Genomic DNA, 23,872 nt, shown 5'->3' with positions numbered 1-23,872 from the left:
CGACTCGAATTGATTTAGTTTTTTTTTGCATGAACAGCAATGCACTATTTTGCAAACAAAGCCCATTTTCAAGCCACTTTTGTAACTCTATTTGGTAAAAATGAGACACTGAAGCTTTAAAGAGGTGAGAGACAACCACAAGCATACAAAGTGCCTTATAAATTGAGAGGAACACTGTGAATGCGACGCTTGCGTACCCATGACTCCCTCTGCGGTGTTGACAGGTGGGGTGTGAGATGCGGTGACGAAGGGCGAGGTGCTGGCACTACTGCGGTGGAAGCTGGACATGGGTGGCAGGCTAGCGTTGATGTCTGTGGGCGACACCGAGTGTGGTGGATAGTTCTGTTGGAGGGATAGAGAAAATGAGTTTTTGTTCAGAGTTAAAAGAAATAGTTCATTTATTATTTAGTTTATTCGATATAAAAATACTAGGTAGAGATATGAGGTAGTCGGTTGTTGATTTGTAATTCAACAAATTTACAATGTAAGACACATTCATACTACAAGGCAGCGATTTTCTGGGGACTCGGAGCATGCACATTTCTTAAGTCTTCCTTTATTTCATAACATAACTAATAACTAAATTAAAACGTGAGCTTTATAGCATAGTGATCTATGCTATTTTTAAGGCATTTAAAACCACCGCTATAAAGATTTACTTGGAAACTGTTGATACATTGTAAAAAGTGTGTATATAATGGATGTTCGCTTTGAGCTTTCCCATAAACATAAATAAAATTGCAGTTGTACTCGGCTGAACTCACTAAGAAGAGATACACAGTGTTCTCACCAGGCGGTCGTGTGAGTGCAGGTTGCTGTAGTTTCCAGACTGCGGCATATGAGATGAAGATCCTCCCAGCATTCCCCCATAACCTGGCTGGCTGATCCCATTGGATGAGTTCCACATTTCAGAGGAATTGTGGGTCCCATCTGATTAGAAAACAACGAAGTACATTTAAACACGAAACATGGGAAATATCTTTCTTTTCTGGCTTTAGAGCAAATGACCTTGCAAACTCGCGTGTGAAAGTTTTAAATTGTGAGCGGGACTAATGTGACATTTCTGTAATCAATAATGCTGATAAACCAGGCAAAACACAACAGCAAGTATGATATGCGAGCGAGTCTGACCCCCGTGCTCCTTATTATGGATAGCGAGGATGTCAAACAGACCGGCCTCTTTGGTTAAAAAGTCTGCTTTTTACTCTTGAGCCCGAGCCAAGCGCTGAGCGCAGCTGAGATAACATTCAGTCAGACGCAGTTCACTTGTTTCCGCCTCAACATTTAAAGACGAAATTCCTCGCCGACTGGAACATGCGGCTTGAAACGGCTGTTTGAGTTTTATCAAAGCTGATTGGTAAAGCTGGAATCCACCTGGTTGGTTTACTATTGCCGTCTGTGAATTCTGTAGCTTGATAGGCAGTAACTGATACGTAAAAGGCGAGTTCCCATTAAAAATAATATTACATGATTTAATGTGTGGGAGAAGTAATGTACTGGGAACTGTGTGTTCTGAGTTTCAAATATTTATACGACTGAAAAATAAACCGGGTTCTGAATTAAATGTCGTAAAGTAAAAATGTATTTAATCCGAATAAGGGTTCATTTAGTTTACAAGCTCCGGCGTGGTTGAAATTGGATATAGCACATACTGTTAGGATCACACATTCAAGTACACGCATTTGGAAAAAGTTTGTAAAGATCTTGCTTTTCTTCATGAAGTTAAAACAAAGTAAACAACAAGGCAATAAACAAATAACATAAATAGACACAAGAGTGAAAAATGCAATGACTGACCGAAGAAAGTGCTTGCGAACATACTGCTCGGGGGTTTGGGGGACGGGTAAGATGGCGAGTCTCTGTTGAAGTCATCTGAGTTGGGAGACGGTGCGTACACCTGGGAAAAAAACAGGGGCTCTTTAACACTTCATTAAATAGTTTTAATATACTGTTGCATTTATATACACAATGTTTATATTTTACTCTGGGATAAAAATTTATTCTGTGTTTCAGGTTTCATGATTTTACAAATGGACAAAAACAAACACGCATTCTCTCTCCACCGACTCCAGTTCTTTCATCTATTCACAAACCTTTCATAACTAAAGATTAAAACCTTTTAAAAATTACAAGAGACCAAATGTGAGGAAATGTGTTTTTCTGCAAAACTATAAACAAGAACGACTGTCGCTTGCATCCTTAAGAGTATCCTCATGTGCCGAAGCATGAAAACTTGGCCTATTTCACACATACCATGAAATCTGACTGAGTAATAAAACATAAACAATGCAACACAACGCATATGGCCAATTTACAAATTCTTTGATGTAACAGATGGCTAATTTGGAAGTCTTATAAAAGAAGTGGAGGATTATCTGCAGTGTTGTGTTCGCTCCGGTGCTTAATCGGTATATAATGACGTCGACACGCACGGCCGCCGAACGAATGCATCAAAACAAATGGATTAATATGCAAGTGTGTTGGGGTGTGTATGTGTTTATGTGTGTGTATTTTAGGAGCGGTGGGGTGAGATGGGGTCAGGCCAGCGGAGCAGTGGTTACAGCTGCAAAAGTGCCCATTCCAGTAGAGGAAGATCAAAGGCGTGAGGCTAAAGCGCAGTAATGTGGCTCTCTTAGTTCATCTGCACCAGATGGGACAAAACCACCTCCCACAAAGAGAAAAAGAAAGAATATAAAAGGTAAAGATGTTAAAATAGGACATCGCTTATTGCCTATCATTAGGATGGACGTATTTCACTTCAGCCCCCGCCGTAGTGTCCTTTTTCTTCACCTGGCACGTAAATTCTCAGCGAGGACCGGATTGCTTCGTCACGTTTGTAAGAGCTAATCACTGTAACACGAAGCAGATGCGCAACCCAATGTGTTTCAAATTACTTTGAGTTAAACATGATCTGTCCCTCGGCTCAACATCACAGTGACCCGTTCTGTCCAAAATGAGGTCCCACCAAATTATATAATGTAAGATCTGTTGGAAAGACAACAATTTGATTACAGTTCTTTACCATTTGATCCCTGATGAAAGTCGATATTCCTCTGTTTTAGGGGTATAATAATAATAAAATAATACATTTGTATTATTATCTTTTTTTATCAAATTTTATAATACCATGCAATACATTGGCATAAAATTGTAGCAGTTATATTTAACTACATTTGAAGAGTTTGGTTCCAAAACGCAATAAATCAATTTTGACTAATTTTGGTAAAAACGTGTTTTCTACACCAAGAAAGTGACAACATAAAAACCACTATTTTCTGTAACAAACTTTCACATAGTATCTTTAGGTAGTAATAACATTAAAAATTCAAATCCATAATTTGATTTTCAAAGATTTATTATAAAAACAAAAAAAATTTCCACAAAATGCAATAAAGTTTTTTTTTGAAAATGCTATAAATCTAATGAATCAATATATAAATGAGCATTCATCTTTACCATGTTATATTCATTTAGTTGACTAGTGGTATACACTGATTAAACATTTAATCAAAACACTTTGTCATAATAATAACACTGTCATTGCTGCGGTTATACTTGACGTCGTCGATCAGCTGCTAAATGTTTTGGTCCTGCTTGATTTTCGTTGGCTTTGCGTAAAATAACGGAAAGTTTTTCCTAAAATCCCCTGGGGTAAATGTGTTAGCATGACAGAAGCTTGATGCTGTCGGGAGAACAAGCAACAGCAGGCATTTTTCCGTTGCGCGCCTCGCGTAAATTATTCGATTTTGATGGCTTACGTTTCTTCCCCGTCACAGAAAACCATCACAGGTTTAGCAATGCCATCAAAGTAGTTTTTTTTTGTTTGTTGATCACAAAGTACAAGATAAGGAAAACTAGGATTCAGTGTATTCAACGCACTGCCATCATTGTTTACAATGCGTGGAATGGAGCACTGTGATTTGTTGAGCGGATTTATTGCATTCTGCAGAAAAGGAGGAGTGGCGTTTATTGCGAATTATTTGGGAAAAAAGATGACAGAATAACAAGGCGGATATTGTATTTTGCATAAAATTAAGAATTTACTTTTAAATACTGACCTGACACAATACTGATTTTGGCAGTAACTAATTTTTTTAACAAAATGGCGTTTATTGCGCTTCGAAACCAAACTCTTCATTTATAATTACATTTACGCATTTGCAGATGCTTTTATACATTTTATCAGTATGTGTGTTTTCTAGGAATCAAACCCACAACCTTTTGCACTGATAACTCTAATTATTTAAATTACTTATTGAGATCTACAATATTTGAAAAGTACTTCAAAGATCGCCTGCATCACACACGTCAACACGCGCCTGCGGCGTGTCACTGCACACTCCGCATTACGATCAACATCTAAAGCCCTTTCAGTCAGCTAAGGCAGCTGTGTGCGGCCGGGCACCTTGCTGAGAGTGCAGTACGGACCCATGTGATTGGCAGTGAATGCGTTCATAAGCTGCGGCAGGCTCCCGTGGGTGTGCAGGCGCGCACATGTGACCCCGGCGCTGGAGTCCCCTAGTGATCTCAGGTTAGGGCGGCGTGGGAGAGAGGCCTTTGTCTCCGCCTCATGGCTCAATGGGCAGCATATGGCAGCGGATAATGCTAATTGTCCGCTTTACCCGGAGCTAACCAGTCGACCCGTTAATAAACCTTCCTAAACACCCGTGCCCCTCTCCACCACCATGACGGAGAATAAAAGAAAGATTGAGAAAGAGAGAGAGAGGTAGCGGGAAAAAAGAGGGAGAGAGAGAGAGCGCAAAGGAAATGCTTCCTTTGACCAGGGCTTTAATTAGGAAGCTGTCAGTTACTCAGGACTCTCCGGTCTAAACACCCACATGATTTTTCCCCTCATTGTTCCCCTTTTATTTTCAACATAATAAACTGAGAGAGGAAATTAGTTAATAAAGGACAAAACAACACAGAATTCAAGCTTTCATTCAAATGAAAGGATGTTTGTAGTCGCGAGCAAAAAGCTAAATAAATATTATTTCCTCAGGTCCTGTGTGTGTAAATGGTGACGGAGGCTCACGCTGATGAGTGAAATGAGTTTTTTAACCGTCTGCTTGCATGTCACACCATCCTTTGATCTGAAAACCACATCCATCACAACACACGGAAAAACCACTAAACTGTCAACATATGGATAAGCCAACAGACAACTGCGAGAGAGGCAGGAAACAGAGAGACGGATAGAAAAGGCACAAATGAATCTGGTAGGCCGAACAACAGAGTAAGCCACAAGGGCGAGCTCAGAGCTGAGGGACGGCGAGTGACAAGAAAATATCCTGCCTCTGCATGTCACTTGTTTTGAGTCGGATCGCGGCCCGAGGGCCTTCCTTTTCAACTCCCATCTTACACGCTTATCAAGGCGAAAAGGCACGCTAGTCTCAGACAATGAGCCTCTATTGAGCGCAGCAGCTCTGTCCTGAAGGGACACGTTTGGAGTTTGCAAGCCAAGTCTGCTTACAAAGTGCGAACGGTACAACTTTGAAACTTAAAAGCATTTTGTTCTTTTCAGACACAGGTGAAAAGCTCTCAAGAGCAGAAAAACAACAAGAGCGTCTGCTTTGAAAAAAACTACACACGGGCACGCCGACTTGATATGCAAAGTTTTTGCTAGTAAAAAAAGGTCCTGGTATGTTTGCATGCATGTATCTCTATGTAATTGATAACCGAATGTCAAGCACAGCAACGCACGTTTCTTCTGGCTCGTGTTTAAGTTACAAATCTTAAAAGTTGAGCCTTAGACAAACACAACCCTTGTTCTTAAACGCCTACGAATACGTGAATTAAACACAGAACGTCGGAGAGGAAATCAAATGCTTCACACATCATAAACTGACCCAATCAAAGCAGGGGAGAGCACTTGCCCTCCAGGGCCCGGCCATAAAACTATTGGTACCAGCCTGACATTCAGCCAAATCCATTTGACTTTTATCTTTGTTGATGCTCACAGCATCTGACATTTAATAAATAAATAATATATTTGCGCCGAGATCTAAATAAAACAACAACACAAGGAAGGGTTTATTGGGTATTTACCCACTGGTTTTCATCATAAAGCTCAACTCTGACCCGAGTTAGCCACATGCTCCTCATTTTCTCTTTCCTCCCAGCCTGCATTACGAGGCTGGAAATACTTAATATAAAAAGATCAAAGTGAGCTTTGTGGTGCAGGAACAAAGGGATCTGTCATAATGGCCTACGAGGAAAGCTAACTCTGGACTCTGTCAAATGACCTCAGAAAAAAAGTGAAAACGCAAGCTGGAGGTCTCACGTTTGTCGCTATTGAGATTTGAAGCGGCACAAACTTACAAACGTTATGATTGGTGCCACCATCGTTGAAAGCAACGTTCAACATGTGAATAATAGATCAATGTAATAAGCAAGTGCTTTATTAAGTGCTTTATTATGAAACAAATCATTTTTACATCCAGCAAACAGATGGAGAATTCTCAAGAGGATTGCCAGAAAGAAAGAGAGAGAGAGAAACATCAAGAGAATCTACTAGAAACTTTTTTGTGTGTCTTGTTTGTGATGTGCAATGTTTGTTGAGTGGCGAATCGAATTTTATACAAAACAAATTAAATACGTATACACATATAATTTTAGATTTTTAAAATAAAAGAAAATAAATGCGCATAATTTGCTTTTCAAATGATACATCCCCAAGAGTCTCTTCCCACGGAAGGTTTTATTTTATTTATTTAAATGTATTATTACATTTATTTTTATCCGTAAATTTAACACATATATAACAAATACTTACAATATGTAATATTTTTATATATATATTTTTTTAAAATAAGGTTGTATTTGTTAACAATTAGTTAATGCATTAGCTAACATGAATGATAAATGAACAATACTTCTAAAGCATTTATTAATCTTAGTTCATGTTAATTTTAGCATCTACAAATGCATTTTTCAAATTAAATATTGAAACTGTTAATATTAGTTAATGACTCATGAATGAGTAAATGTACACTGTAAAAAATACTTTGCTGCCTTAATTATTTTTGTTAAATCAACTCATTTACAAAGTCATGTCAACAGAGATGAGTTGTCACAACTTATAAAATATAGTTGAGAAAAGTCAACTTAATTTTATAAGTTATAACAACTCACCTGTATTTATAACCACTCATCTCTAGTCAAAATAAATAATAAGAAGTTGAAATGACTTGTAAATCCTAGTTAATTCAACAAAAAATTTTAAGGCAGCAAAGCATTTTTATTTTACAGTGTACCTGACATTAACTAACATGAACGAAGATCAATAAATGCTAAAAAACTATGTTGTTCATTGTTCATTCATGTTAACTAATATTTACCAATACAATCTTATTGTAAACTGTTACCAATAATGTTTTATACAAGTTTCTGGAGATAATTTGTATCTAAAGTATTGATAACTAAACCACACAAACATTTACTTTTCCATACCATACAGTACTTCTACTTTATAGAAAAAATAGTAATATATTTTTGTTGCATTTTATATCTTATACTTATAATTTTTGTTGCATTTTTATTTATAAATGTACAAAAATATATTTATAATTTTTTTTTAAACATGTTTGGCCCCAAACATGTTTGTTTAATACTCTACCCCACACATACATCAAAACAGACTCTCTCAGCTCAGTCGGCACAGAAGCCGACTTGAGTCCCCACATCATCTTTCCCATAAACCTGTACCACCAATCCAATCATCAAGCACCTGACAAAAGTCCAGCCCACCCGCACACAAGCGCTCACACGGACAGCCACGCACAGCCGCGCAAACAGGCATTACGAGATTCGAACCGAAATCAAAGGGCCTGTGGTGGAGAGGTTTAGGAGCCCCATCAGGATTCCTGTAGAGAGAAGAATGCCTGACTGATTAAAAACAGATGGAGGAACAGCGATGCTGCTGCTCTGAGCTCAATCTGCAAACAGGAAAGTCAAACCTCAACAGACAGACCCTCGTCCTTAATCATTCCCAGACTCCCACTTGTTATTATTGTGAGCCTGTCTCAGTGCTCGGCAAAGCAGCCGCGCAGAACAGGCGCAGGCCAGCATCGGTCATCAACACTAAAAACATGCAGGAATAAAATATGTGCTATTTACACAATGCAGAGCTGTGTGTTGATTAAGAAAACAGCGTGGCAGGGCTGCTGTCACATTTCTTGTTGAGATGTTTGCCTAATCCATATTTTGCCACGGCAGTTCAAATCTAGTTAGAAAATCTCGCACTTTATAAAGTGCAAATGTTGACCAAGCTCAGACTGAGGTAATGGAAACACAGCAGTCATACGCATGCACACTCGCAACTCCGAGACCAACGAGACCCTCGACTCAACAGTTTCACTACACTGCACAGACACGGTTCACCACTCCATTAAATCTAACAGCCCACCGAGTGCATGAAAAACATGTTTACTTAAACACGCTTCCTCCTGAGAGAAAAAAGCACTCACCGATTTTCCGTTGTAGTAATACATTAGAGAGTTGCTGCCCATTCCAGGCACAGGGTAGGCGCAATACATGTTTAAAGCCTCGACACTGGAAAAGACGTGGAGCCTGACAGAGTGCAACTCTTTTCCTTACACATACATCCACCGGCTGCACAAGGGACTAATTCCTTCAGTCCTGGCCCCTACACATGGATCTACTCACAGAGAACTTATGCAAAGCAGGACCGTACCAACCAGACCGGCGGTGAGGGGGGAGCTTATGGGAGGAGGAGGGACCAATACCCAATAGTTGTGCTTCTCATAAGTACTGAGAAAGGGTGGAGGGGATGAAGCAATTGGGAGGGGTGAATTACATACGAGTTAGTGGATTGACTTTACAAGAAAAGAGAGAAAAGGGAAGTAAATTAAAATGATGGTTTTGAGAAAAGGAAGCTGATCAAAACAACAGGAAAGCCACTATATGTTGATGTTCTTATGGACTAAATATAATAGGCTAAATTTTACAATATGTTTTAATACTATGATCAATGAAGCAGGATTTTAAAATAGGGCAGTGGTTTTTAAACTTTTTGTCAGCCGAACCCCCTTGACCTAAATGATTTACTTAAAGTACCCCCCTGAGATTTTAAGGAAATATTTCAATAATTTAGTTGCACATCTGCATATTTAACTTAAAACATTTATTTTTCATTGTTTTTAAGGTATTTTACATAGTTATTATCATTATAACCTGTTATTGGAAATTCAACAGATTTTTTATTGTTACATAAACATCTTTAGCATGAGTTCTTATATATTGTGGTGTCGAAATGGTCACATAACATGCAGATTAAACAAATAAATATATATTTTTGTTAATAATAAAAAAATTATTTTTAAATTAATTATTTACATTTTATGATTTAACTGTAATTGATTAATTTTTACGTCAACTCACAAACCAATTCTCCCAAAAACCATCATACTGTAAAAATACTTTGCTGCCTTGGCATTTTTTGTTAAATCAAGTCATTTCAACTTACTATTATTTATCTTGACTAGAGATGAGTTGTTATAACTACAGGTGAGTTGTTATAACTTACAAAATTAAGTTGACTTTTCACAACTATATTTTGTAAGTTGTGATAACTCATCTCTGTTGACATGACTTGTAAATCTGAGTTGATTTAACAAAAAATTTCACGCATTCGCGAACCCCAGTGTTGAGATCACTGAATTAGTATATAAAAGCTGCTATAAAAATAAAATAAAAATAATAAGATCAAATAAACAGCCTAAATATAACACTTCAGGTGACAGGGTACACACTCAGAAAAAACAGTTTTTTATTATTGTGATTTTTTTTATGAACTAATGGCACTGAAAAAAACTATTCATTTAATTAACTAAATTTTTTAAGGTAAGTGGTCGCAATCAATTTATTTAAGCTACATTTAAACAAAAGTTTTTTGTTTTGTTTTTCACATTTTTGTTTAAATGTAGCTTAAATAAATTGATTGCAACAACTTACCGTACCTTAAAAAATTGAGTAAATTGAATAAATAATTTTTTTCAGTGTATATAATCGTATCAATTTAAATTTATCAATAAAATACGGTTCCACACAAAATAGCAACGCACAACCAATTTACTGTGTGTTGGTTACCACAAGTATTACGCCAGTGTTGCAAGTGTTTTAACCTAGCTGTTGTTTTAATGGACCCCCACTGTGGCGTGACAGCAAACGCAGAGAGCTGTTGAACACATCCAACAGCTGCAAAGGGGGCCGAGCCTGACGTCAAGCACGGAGAGCAATGACGCTCCACTTCCTCACACGTCTCCAACCCTCTCTCATTGTACCCGCTCCCCTTTCTGGGCCTCCTGCCACAGACTGAGGGAGCAGTAGGGTGTTGGGGTGGGTAAATGGAAGGGAAGCTGGGGGTGGAAGAGGGGCAAAGCAAAAGCCTGGACACAGTTATTGAGAATGAATGGAAAGCTGTGCAAAAATAGACAGGGACGAAGCGGCAGAGGTTGTCCACGTGCTGTGAACACGCTGACCTGTAGCGCCATCGGCCTCTTTAAAGCCCTCTCCGGCCCGATGTCTTTCATGTCTGTCGCTGCGGGCTTCCCAGTCCAAACACAGTCCCAGTCACCCCCTCGGCCCATTCATAACATTATTGTTATGGAAAGATGAAAGCCTTTCCAGAAGACGATACTTTATTATGCTTTTTTCCCTAATTCTATTATTTATTCGCTTTTTTTCTCGCAGTGAGACTCTTTTGAATGTGTCCAAGGTGGTTGGGATCGACAGGCTGGTACCACTTTAAACCTGGAGCCGTTTCAAGTCGATACTTTAAGAGACATGGCCATGCTACAGAAACGTTTGAAGGCTTCATAAAACAAAAACAGATAAAGAATGCAAGCTGGAAGGAAAAGAACATAAAAAAATTATGAAAATGAAATGAAAAGGGACATAAGGATCACAAATCATGGACTCATGTCCAGAGAGTTCATTGCTTTGTTCTCTCCGAGTCAATTAGGGAAATTTCGACACAGCTGTCATGCATACAGTACCTTCATTATGATGACCGCTTTAAAAAATAAGCAATCATAAACGATTTCTATAGACGTTTACTTAAAGCTAGTTAACTTAGACCTAGTCCTGGCTTTAGTCAAGCCTTGTCTGTAAATCAGGCCTTTAATTCATTAGGAAGGCGCACACCGGACGCGCAGCTTAGCGTCGCGCCGTTCTTAAAATATCAAACATATTGTTTTCTATGAGTATACCGCCCCCAGCTATGACTCAGGAAGTTGCTCAAATACCTGTCGCGCAACAGAACGTCACTCACATAGTTTAACTTTAAATAACATCATATTTGTCTCAAATCATTAACGATTACCATTGGCTGTTAACGTATATTTTGCATTTTGAAGTAGACACTATCTGACGAAGCTTGCGCTATTTAATGTGCATCTCCGGTGTACGACACCTCCGAGTTGTCCTAAATGCAACTCGTTGTGGCGCTGCGAGTCCGGTGTGCGACAACCTTTAGACCTTAAAGGTCCAGTGTTTAAATTTTAGCAGCATCTAGTGGTGAGGTTGTGAATTGCAACCAACGCTATTGAAACACATAGATAAGCTACTGTAGCCACCACCAGACAAACATGTCATCATCGGAGACAACTTAGTAAAAAAGTTTGTCCGTTAAGGGCTTCTGTAGAAACATGGCGGCCCAAAAAGGCGACTATCGTGTAAGGGGACTCTCTGTGTATGTAGATAAAAACGTCTAATTTTAAGGTAATAAACACATAACGGTTCATTAGGAAAGGTCTTTATACACCCCTGATAATATAGTTTTATATATTATTTTGCATTTCTGTCAAAAGATCCTTCCAAAAATTACACACTGCACCTTTAATCACACCTATCACATTGCTTTAGTCTTAACATGGGCTAGCTTCAACCACAATAAAATTTCATTGGTACAAAATCTTGCCCTAATTTAGAAATTTTAATTTAACAGATATATACATTAAACAACATAACGGTCCAGTTATAATCTAATTATGAGATTTGTTGCATCAAAGTTTGATTTTACTCATTATTTTCATGTTAATTTCAATCTTTGACATCAAAGATCTTTGACAAAGTCAATTTTAAATATATCAATGTTATATTTTACATTAAGTTGAATGATTTTATGTAAAGCAGTAAATCATAAAAGATAAAAAGATGACTGGGATGCATATTATTTAATTCTAGAAACCTGTTGATTCAAGCCTGATTAGAAAGCCATGTTAAACCAACCCAGTTCCTTGACAAGTCATAGACCTCTGAGATTTACCTGTACTGACTCTTTGTGGATTATACAGTTTAAATGTAGAAGAGCCAGCAGACAGTCTGTACTTTTAATCTGAAATCTAGACACTTCTAAATCAACAGCCCCACATACGTCCCGTGCCAGCAAATTACAAACATACAGAAAGCTCGCCTCATCCAATACAGGCTAATATAACATCCTCGCGTTCCTATAAGGTCATTCATCACAACACATTAGGAGGAAAATCTCTCTCCGTGGGTTTCGTGTGCTTATGAGCATTCTGTTATGTGCTCGTAATGATTAATGTCTCTCTGCCCGAGGAAGAAGCCTAGACAAAACACACAAAAAACACGTTGCTCGTGTTCATTATATTAGTATAACACTGGTATTTAGCGGGCATCTCCTCCAGACATGATAAATCCACCGAGCCCCTTTCATCAGTCCAGACAGGAGCTCCGGGTTTCGAGTCTTCCTGCTTGTCTGGGCCAAGGGACTAAGCAAGCAACAGGTCTTCATCCAATCAAGGCACACCTGACATTAACCAAAACAAAGCGGCTCACACAGTTACAGAACCTGCGCCTAATGCGCCGAGGCCATGGCGACACCTCAAACGTGTGACATTTGCTGTCTGCTGACCTACAACTGCTGCGTCTGGGGCTCACGTTCAAGTCAGTGAGGCTTAGATTAAATGTGCTTTACAAGCTTCGCATCTTAAGATAATCAGGTCTGACTGTTTACAGTGCACGCTACTAAGAGACGTATAACACAAACATATACTGTACACACACACACAAATAAAATAGATGTACAAATGTGTCCCTGGACCACAGAACCAATAACAAGTATTAGCAAGGGTATATCGTAGCAATAGCCAGAAATACATTGCATGTGTCAAAATTATGAATTTTTTATGCCAAAAATCATTAGAATATTAAGTAAAGATCATGTTCAATATTTATTTAATTTTCTACTGTAACTATATAAAAATGTATTTATCATTAGTAATATGTGTTGCTAAGGACCTCATTTGGACAACTTTAAAGGTGATTTTCTAAATATTTAGATTTTTACTCCCTCAGATTCCAGATTTTCAAATAGTTGTATCTCGGCCGAATATTGTCCAATCCTAACAAACCATACATCAACTGAAAGATTATTTATTCAGCTTTCATATGCTGTATAAAACCATAATGACTGGTTTTATGCTCCAGGGTCACAAATCTAAAAAATATAATAAAATAAAAAGTCAAATAGATCACACACTTCTACACTGCATTCTTTCAACTTGTACTTTGAACTGTAAAAAATGCATATCTTTACAATTTACAGGCTCCTTTATTTAAAGCCCTATTGTCGGCAATAAATAGGCTCATCTGGGAGCTGAGATGAAAGCATGTCTCTGTTTATCATCAAACTGATAAAGAAGCATCTATCTAATCATTTATCTGATAAGCTCATTTTCTTTACGACACACGCACACTGTATAAAATTCTTTGCTGCCTTAACATTTTTTGTTTTTGTTTAATCAACTCAGATTTACAAGTCATTTTAATTTGGTATTATCTATCTTGACTAGAGATGAGTTGTTATAACTTATTAAATATAGTTGAAATAAGTCAACTTCTTATAAGTTGTACATTTTATAAGTTAGCAACTCATCTCTTGAAATTACTTCAAATAAATTTAAGTTGATTAAATCAAAAAGTTTAAAGGGGTCATAGCGTGAAAAACTGACTTTTTTATGTTTAAGTGCTATAATTGGGTCCCCAGTGCTTCTATCAACCTAGAAAAGCTGAAAAAGAACAACCCAGTAACTTTGTTTTGGTAAGCCATTCTTTGCAATCATGTGAAAAATTGGGTCGTTCAGAATTCGCCTGTTTTGTGAGGTAGGTAGCAAGGCCAATTACAGTAATAACGCCCCTTAAGCCGCATTCAGACAGCCAGCGATGTTATCGCTGCTCATCGCCTGCCGCTGGTGGTTGATGTCACTTCTGGTTGCGTAGTAGTGTGACGTTACCCCATGTTGTAAACAACAAATCAGTGCTCCACTTACTTCACTCCCATTGGTAGTCGCTTGTGAAACTCGCTGCTAATTTGCATAAAGTTAAACTTTTCTCAACTTTTGTCGCACGACTCCGTTGCTAATCGCGCCTACTTTCTGTCGCCAACGGTCACGTTCGCTCGTGTCGCCAAAAGTCGCCCAGTTTCCATTGAAATGAATGAGATTGCGTCGCTCTGCTACTGCTTGTCATTGGCTGTCTGAATGGGGTGTCAATCTGCACTATCCAACCACAGCACTGCCATTTAGTGCAGAGAGAAAGAGAGAGAGAGAAAATGATTGACAGCACAATTGAGTTTTAATTGCAACGAACCACCATCACTGCGATCAGTGTTTGCATTTTATCAGCTCATTTGCATTTTAAAGGACACACCCAAAAACAGCACATTTTCGCTCAGGCCTTCAAAGTGGCAGATTTAATGCTATAATTAATTATCTGTGAGGTAATTTGAGCTAAAACTTCATATACGCACTCTGAGGACACCAAAGGCGTATTTTACATCTTTTAAAAAAATCACATAATATGACCCCTTTAAGGCAGCAAAGCCACACACACACGATTAAATATTATGGACATAAAATGCATAGCTTTAATACTGTATAATGCTACTGTAACTGTAATGGAATGGTTATGGTAATGGTTTTATACCAAGTTAATCATTTTTCCTCATCTATCCCTAAACCTAATCCTTATTGAATTCTGATGGCACTATTACTATAAAACATGGTTTGGCTTATTTATGAGCACTGCAAATAATAAAAACCAGTTTAAAGTATTTAAATTTTTGGACATAAAAAATTGATAGGAGAGTGGCTTGCAGGGTGGGATCTGAGGATGATTCATGTAGACTTTTAGTAAGGATCCTATGAACAGTTTTATAAATGAGACCCCAGGCCTACAAGAACAACCAAACACACAACACCACATGATAATCCAGTGCACTGCCCCCTGGTGGCAGGATTATGACCTGATGACCTAGAGGATAAACCTCAGACAGATACACAGTTACACAAGACACAATGAGCCTAAATATTAGAGAAGTCTAGCAGGATGTGAAACATCAAGAGGGCTAATAAAAGCTACAGCTATAGACGATGCCGTCTGAGACCAAAGGTCACTGAGAGATAGAGAGCGAGAAGGAAAATAAGAATTTATGTTGAAGAAATATCAAACCAAATGCATCTTTAATTCTGTACCTCTAGTTCCAAAACATTCACTTTAAAACAGAGATGTGAGACCACAAAATCAGTGCTGAAGAAAAACACAAAAGAAGAAGAGAACAGAGATGTTTTTTTCAAGAACAAAGAGCAGTGGCCACATGAAAGACCTACATCAAACCTCAATCTGTACTGTTATTCTTTACAGGGCTTTAGTAGGGCCTTTTATCCCAAGGCATGTTCAACTACACAGGGCCTTCACTGTCAGGTTATGACCTTGCATTAGAGGCAGGGGTTCAAAGGAGGGGGAAACAACAACCCAAAAGAACCACACACAGACACACACGCATATACAAACACTACGGTTTGTGGCCTGCATCAGCTTGCATGGCCTGTAGGTGGCTGTCTAGTCAAAAATGCAAGATGTATCTACTGAACGAAGGATCTGTTTGATTTAGCAGAAATATCCTCCAAGCAGTATTCAGCAGAGCTTTGGGGCGATTGTCTGATGTCATACTCTGCACTCCAGATCATAACCTTCTTCTCACATCTCTCTGTGCTTGTTTCCTGCTAAGTGCAACTTTCGCCCGAGCGATCCGTCAAGAGTAAATGACAATCTTTTTTGTCACTCACAGCCACACGTTAAAGGCCCTGGAGGAAGGCGAGCGCTCCCTGCTGCTGTCTCTCCTTGCCTTCTTCCTTTCTCTCTCTCTCTCCCTCTCTCGGTTCATCTCTTCTGGGCTGAACATCCTCGCCCTGGCGCAGGCACTGTCACATCAAACAGTCGTTCCCATGACAAGGGTGTTTAAAAAAAGCCACACCACCATAGGCTCACAGCCAAGTATAAATCTCTTACAAGATGTAGTTACTCGCCCAAAGTCGCGGGGGCCGCCTTTGACTCTTTCTCCCTCAGTACAACAGCGGCTGTCAGACGAGCTGGGGTCCTTTAGCACAGGTGCCCACACAGCTGCCTGACAGCTTAACTGCTGTTGCAGCAGGCGTGCACACAGACCGCAGCGCCCACGCCAAACGTCTGCCACGCACGCTCAAGGCAGCGAGTCCAAACCCAGACCTGCGGCTTTAACCTTCATCCACTCTCAGAGTTTCCTTAAAAATACTGCTTGCTAAATAATATTCCAGGCACTGTATGGTAAGTGAAGCCTCAAACTAATATCAACAAAAGTAGTATGGAAAATATCAGTTTAGTCTTTATTAAACCTTTATGGGCGGTTTCCCGAACAGGGATTAGACTAAAATAAATGTAAGAGCTGTCCAAACTGAAAACAACTTGCACTGACATATCTTAAATGATTAGTTAATTTTCTTTAAAAAAATGCTGACAATTTACTCACCACTCTGTCAGTCAAAATGTTGATGTCTTTCTTTGTTCAGTCGAGAAGAAATTATGTTTTTTGAGGAAAACATTCCAGGATTTTTCTCATTTTAATGGACTTTAATGGACCCCAACACTTAACCGTTTTAATGCAGTTTAAAATTGCAGTTTCAAAGGACTCTTAAACGATCTAAAACGAGGCATAAGGGTCTCATCTAGCGAAACGATTGTCATTTTTGGCAAGAAAAATAAAAAATATGCACTTTTAAAACACAACTTCTTGTCTTCCTCCAGTCCTGTGATGCTCAAGCGCGACCCCACGTAATACGTCATCACATCAAGAGGTCACGGATGACGTATGCGAAACTACGCCCCAGTGTTTACAAGTGTGGAGAAAGACCCGACGTTGTTAGATGTCGTTTGTGTCAGTTTATTGTTTAAAATGGGCCGCAAATGTGCGTTTCATATGTAACACGTGACCTTTCGACGTCATTATGCAATTACGTGAGTTTGCGCTGGCTCGTCGCACAGCCGGAGGAAGAGGAGAAGTTGTGGATTAAAAGTGCATATTTTTTACTTTCCTTGCCAAAAATGACAATCGCTTCGCTAGATGAGACCCTTATGCCTCGTTTGAGATCGTTTAGAGTCCTTTGAAACTGCAATTTTAAATGGTATTTAAACTGTTAAGTGTTGGGGTCCATTAAAGTCCATTAAAATGAGAAAAATCCTGGAATGTTTTCCTCAAAAAACATAATTTCTTCTCGACTGAACAAAGAAAGACATCAACATTTTGGATGACATGGTGGTGAGTAAATTATCTGGATTTTTTTTAAAGAAAATAGACTAATCCTTAAAAATACATCAGTGCCCTTTGTTTTGCCTGAAAATGCAAACCAGTGATGTTTTTAGTAAGGCATGTTTGTTAAAACTAGTTATAATTCCTTAAAATTAAACTTTTAAGATAATCCCTGTCCGGGAAACCACCCCTATATCCCACTATAAGTCCCTCTGTTAAGGGTTAATCTACTTCCCTTTGCTTCATGAAACAAAGTACACAAATCAAAAAAGCTTATAAATATTTGTGTTCTCGATCCGCTGCAACGTCTTTTTTGGGGGGTTCTGCGTTTTAAGACCTTTGCTTCCCGAACGCACAGCGGATGTTATTCCATAAATATTTACATGCGTACGTAAACTATGGCGATCCATCAGCCGTGCTGCGTTTTAAAAAAGTGATGAGTTGGTAAGAGGTAAATAGTTGGAATTATTTTTAGGTGAGTTGGGGGTTATATTCCCTACGGAGGCCCTGATGATGGGAAGCATTGTGTTCATTTTGTTTATCAAGCAGCTCTAGGGCCTCTAGTGGGGCGCGTCTGCTTACACAAGCAAAAGATTTCCGAGGCATCTGCAGCTGCAAGCCCACTGCACAGGTACCCTGCAGACTACATGCACGAGGACGCACAGCTGCCCCAGCAACCCTACGTGGCTCTGCAGGTGCACCTGGGCAGCGTTGGCTACCAGCGCCCAGATTCTCCACTCTAATGCTTATGACGGATACCTGTCACCAAACCCCTATTACCTCCTGTTTTATCTGAGACAGGTCCATTGGAGAAAACCAGAGGTGGACGCTCTTACTTGTAACAATAAAGTGCTGTATTCCTGTAATGCTTTTCTCTGCGCTGAATTGAGCTGCTCTGAGTTATGAGTCACACCAGTGCACCTGCGTCCATGTGTTAAGTACTGACAAATAAAAGCCCCATGTCCATTTACACAACAAAGAGATGTACCCCACGAGGCTACCAATCTCTCCTCACCCCCTTTACCACCCCACCTCTCCATCTTTTCTGTCTTCCCTGTTTTTTCCTCTTGAATAAGTAGCGAAAAGTACCGCGCTCCACGTTTCCCCCTGAGCTTGGTATTACTGGAACAACTCCGTTCCAGACAAACCACGATTCAAACACAAATTTAAAGACAAAACATCTTATGCACGTCTAGTGAAAGAGTCGCGCCCGATTTCTCGGCTGAACGCCGTGCGATTATCGAGAGCTTGTGAACGTTAATCCTGTTGCCACGTGGCCCTCGAAGGCTTTGTTTTTGCTCTGTGGAAAAAATTCTGAATCCTGTTGTATTAATGTTGGGGGATTGCGTTCATAGCGACCAGGACTGCAGTTTGAGGGTAAATCTAAAAAGAGGCTTTCCCTTATATCCGTTTTCCCAAAATTAATGTTCGAATGAGCGATTTATGCATATTGTTACAGTGGGGAAATAGGGGTCACAGGCGGAGTCAAGCTGAGCTCCACACTTTCTCCATATCCTGACGTATGGTGCTCCACCGGGATTATCGCCCATGGAAATTCTTCCCCAATTCTGCGTTATTAATCTCTGTCTGTCCTCCTGTTCTGGCTACATAATGACTAATTAAACATCAAAAGAGCTGTGCTGGGGATGTGGCATGACAGCTCGTGTCCCTGAGCCCTTGTTCCCCTGGGAGGGGAAGGAGAGGAGGCCGCCGCCCTCAAATCAATCAACCGTCGTTACCGCGCATCTACGCCTTCCCGTTTCTAACGGCAGATTCACAGACAAACAAAGCTTATTTTGCAAAGCAGGTTCAGCCTCCTATGTGCGCACACTCGACACATGCACATGCATATATGCTGCCACCATGTCAGAGGATGACTTTGATATGTGCATTTCAAAATGTGTGCCGGTGTATGCTTTCAACCTGTTGGGGTGTATGTGTGTGTGTTATCATCTATTTCTAAAGGTAAGCAATGACAGGAAGATGAAATGATGATGTACTCACAGATGTAGGAAGGCCAGGGGGGACCTTACGCACTTTCTTTGTTTGTGGAGGATCTGTAGAGCGTCAAAAAATTTTTTTTTGAGACATTTGAGAGAAAACAGATTAAACAAAGGAGAAGCACTCGGTCAGACGTGTCTTTGATTACGGGATTGCAAGGACAAACATCAGAGCATTTGTGCTGTAGAAATTCAGAAACCTCTAAACAAAACAGTGTCTCTATGTCCTTTAGTGTTTATTAAACATAATCATGACGTCTCATGGACAAAATGTCTTTTAGGGCATCAAACTAATACTGACCTAGTGAAGCTGAGTCCTGAAGGGGGCGTCTTCGTGGATTGGAGCCAGTGAAAGGGTAGAATGGAGTGGGCGACTTTCCAGAGTTGGTGACGGGCCCTGGGCTTGCCAGCCCCATGTCTGGCCGCAGAGAGGACTGTAAAGACACATAAGGAGTTTAGGGTCTGAAAGCCAAAAGAATATAAAGTACAAATGCACGATCATTTTTTTAAAATAATATAACCTGAAAAATTTAAAATGAAGATATGATGACATCACCAAGACTATTTCTATGACACTAATCAAAAATGTGACCCTGCCTGTAAAAACAAAGCTAAACTCATTTTGTGTGATTGCTGTTTTCTACATAAAATCATCCTACATGATGTAAAAAAACATTCTGTGAAAACATAACCTTGATATCTTTAATATTGACTGAGCAAAGATTAAAATGATAGTAAAATCAATGGTTGAAATAAAACTTCGATGCTCCTAATCTTATGAATAGATTATGAGACTTCAGCCAGGATTTCACAGACAGGGTCACATACTGTATAAGCAAATTGTTGACATTGAGCATGTTAACACCTTTGTATAAAATGTCTAATTTATTTACTTCTACTGACGCATACACGATGCTTTTTGGGACATCCTGAATAAAGATAACATTCAGAGTCATCAGGTCAAACTCTCAAAATCTCAAATTTAAGTAATTGCTTTAAAGGTCCACTGTGTAGATGTTTAACTCTTTCTCCGCCATTGACGAGTTATCTCGTCAATTAAGAGAAAACGCTTCCCTGCCAATGACAAGTATTTCCGGCAATCCGTAATACCGCTATTATCCACAACTGGTGCAACTTATAAAACCCAGAAGCTGTATGTCCGTGTATGTTTTGATGATCGCTCTGAATCTAATCTCTATCAACAATCCTTTACAAATATAGCCTGGGTTTCCCCATGCTGCGTTGGGCGCAAATTTATTCACCCTGCAAGTCTACCATGGAAACTATGGACCAATTTTGCCCCTAAAATAGGGAACCAATCACAGAACGGGGAGGGGGCAGCAAGACGATGACACCGTTAATGCGACACACCGAAGCAGTTTTATTTATCCAACACGGCAGCAGATGCGAAGTTACTTTTCGATGCAGCCTTAGATATTGTTCCAAGTAGTTTTGAATGCAAGTTTATTTAAAAAAGAGCAACTTTTGGCGTTAAACAATTTCATATCCAAGAAGAATGTTTGGATATGGCAAGACAAGATAGCCACAAAGTTTTATAGGACCAACCTGCTAGGCATCATCGTTGACGAAGTCCATTTAAAGGAACAATATGTAGGATTGTGGCCAAAACTGATATTGCAATCACAAAACTTGTGGCTAAATTTGGTACTGCAATCACAACTGGGTGGCCGATACACAAAATGACAACATAAACATCAGTTGAGGGCTGCAACTCCACTTTTTAAATGACAATATCCTGGCCGGACCACTGTTGTGAGTGATATAAGTATTTGAAATGAAAATGATTTCTTAATGTCTAGTGACATTTCAGGGCCATTTTATAATTAATTGATATAAATTTCTTACATAGTGTTCCTTTAACTTATAAATGGTAAGTGGTATTTATTAATATCATGGTTGTGGTTGTCACAGTGCCACAGTTGCTTTTCAATATCAATATACAGCTACCGGTTTAGTTGCCTAGCTTTCAGCTATGTGCACACGTACCGATAAAAGTTGTTTACGTTTGAATTTATGTCGCTCTACATACGTCATCTGGAAACGATTGGCTATGAGCTACGTACAGACGCATTTAATAGACATTAGCCCAATAAAAAAGCTAGGCTATCACAAAAAACACAATTATCTCAGCTTTTTGTATGTTTATATTTTTAAAAAAAGAACATTTTCTGGAAGGCATTAAACTTTTGTGACAATCATGAAAAATGCTGGCGCTGGCTGGCAACTTTTAAAAAAGTGCTTGCGGGGAAAGAGTTAATGGCATCTAGAGGTGAGAATGTGAATTGCAACCAATGGCTCAGTCGACATCTCACCCCTCCCTTTCAAAATGCATGTTGAAGCTACAGTAGGACAAACATGTCATTGTCTGAGACAACATAGTCACTAAACATGCTGTATAGAACAGTTTGTCCATTTAGGGCTACTGTAGAAAAATGGAGACTTCCATGTAAGGGGACCCGCAGTGTATGTAGATAAAAATGGCTCATTCAAAGGTAATTAATTAAAAAAGTCAAGTTCATTTTGTAAGGTCACTGATAATATAGTTATGTATATTATATTGCATTTCTATCAAGAGCTCCTTCTAAAAGTTACACAAAAGGCCTTTGTTAAGAAAAATAAAATGAATACCACCCTTTTGGAAATTTGATTCACAACAAAAGTACAAATTAAAACTCTTGATACCGAAAAAACAAGTATTTCTGCTTTCTTTACTCAACACAACTGCGCAGTTATTGATGTGTGAGCGCCAACAGCCCAGTGAAGTCCAAGGAGATATCGATCCAATCAGTCTGACCTAGTGATTCCTCTCCTTCTGTTTGTGGTGAACTGTTATTAATCAGGCGCGATCACGGACGGCCCTGGGGCATATCCACTCGCAACTAGGGACACGTCTATCTTTAAGGAGCATCGGGCCCGGAGAGTGAGGGATGAGAGCCAAAGGAAGGGGTGGGGGTGCAATGACAGTGGCCGGCTCAAGCCTCATTAAACCATCTGTCTGATCTCAGAAGCTGTCAGCTCTCCTGTAAAAACGTGTCGGCTTAACTTGACAAAACACCCGGTATGAAACTCACGAAGTGTACTGGCTGCCATTTAAAGCCAATTACGCGATGAGACCAGAGAGACGGGACGGCTCGTGACTCTGAAACCTGCGTCTGATGACTGGGAGATTAGCATAGGCTACAGATTCTGTCAATGAAGTTTCTGGAGGCTATTGTACGCTTGACCAGTATCCACTTGATCGGTCTGCCCCAGCAAACTAGGTTAAGAGGCCAATTAAGGAAGTAGCCCAATTAGGCTAATCGTCTGCTGAGTTTAAAAGCAGTGTGGGGAGGGGGATGAAAGGCTAACTGAGAATAAAGAGAATCGGGTTACAGTGGGAGACCCAGCGTGCATCAATGAGCCTCTGTAAATTATCATACTGTAACTGTATCACTTAGCAAAGCACAAATAGGGACAACTGAATACATTAAAAAAACTAGTGAGAATTCAGTAATCATTCACTTACCTTTATGTTGCTTCAAACTTGAATTGAGTATGAATTACTCGGTTCTGTGGAATATAAATTTGTAAAAAAAAGCCACCAGTACATTCTTTAAAATGACTCTTGTTTGTGTTCCACAGAAGAGAAATAACATGGTTTGAAACAACATAAGGATGAGTATTTGAATTTCTGTGTGATCTGATGTGAATCTGATACATGCACTCTAAAGCCTGCAAAGTATAGTTTATTTGACTTGTATGTGTACACAGGCATTCTACGCGTACACATTGCGACAAAATACAAAAATTCTACATTCCTCTGAAGGTGAATGTGCGACCTACGCGTACAATGTAGGCAGGGTTTCAAAAATCCGGCGATGTGCATACAGTACATTCGCACTCTTCTGATGACGAAAATTGCGCCACGCGCTCTTTACGCGGACCCTCGCATATGCGTAAAAACGGGACTATACTTCGGCCTTAAAGGGATGCTCCACTTTTTTTTGAAAATATGCTAATTTTCCAGCTCCCTAGAGTTAAACTTTTTATTTTACCATTTTGGAATCCATTAAGCTGATCTCTGGGTCTGGCGGTACCACATTTAGCATAGCTTAGCATAATCCATTGAATCTGATTAGACCATTAGCATGGCACTAAAAAAATAACCAAAGAGTTTCTACATTTTTCCCATTCAAAACCCGACTCCTCCGTAGTCACATCGTGCACCAAGGAGGCGCAATGATATCACGCAGCGCCCAAAAAC

General features: G+C 39.4%; 1 protein-coding gene across 8 annotated transcripts in view; it reads right to left on the bottom strand.

The window, feature by feature from the left end:
- tcf12 (transcription factor 12) overlaps positions 1-23,872 on the bottom strand; it is a 118,907-nt gene that overhangs the window by 20,471 nt on the left and 74,564 nt on the right. For 6 of the 8 annotated variants that reach the window (XR_012360029.1, XM_055209755.2, XM_055209773.2 and 3 more), the window contains exons 7-11: positions 19,910-20,042; positions 19,613-19,665; positions 1,798-1,897; positions 791-930; positions 198-342 (exon numbers count right to left, since the gene is read on the bottom strand). Coding sequence is in view for 7 of the 8 variants with exons in the window: in XM_055209755.2 (XP_055065730.2) it covers positions 198-342; positions 791-930; positions 1,798-1,897; positions 19,613-19,665; positions 19,910-20,042 (571 nt within the window). In the remaining variant the exon portion in view is untranslated. Of the gene's footprint in view, positions 1-197; positions 343-790; positions 931-1,797; positions 1,898-8,465; positions 8,686-19,612; positions 19,666-19,909; positions 20,043-23,872 lie in introns of those variants that run through there. The other 2 variants (XM_055209800.2, XM_073859273.1) reach the window with 2 other exon arrangements.

The sequence above is a fragment of the Misgurnus anguillicaudatus genome, chromosome 21, assembly GCF_027580225.2.
Source record: "Misgurnus anguillicaudatus chromosome 21, ASM2758022v2, whole genome shotgun sequence".
NCBI lineage: Eukaryota > Metazoa > Chordata > Actinopteri > Cypriniformes > Cobitidae > Misgurnus > Misgurnus anguillicaudatus.
Note: the sequence above shows the minus strand (reverse complement) of the source record. Positions and strands in the feature narration are given on the sequence as shown.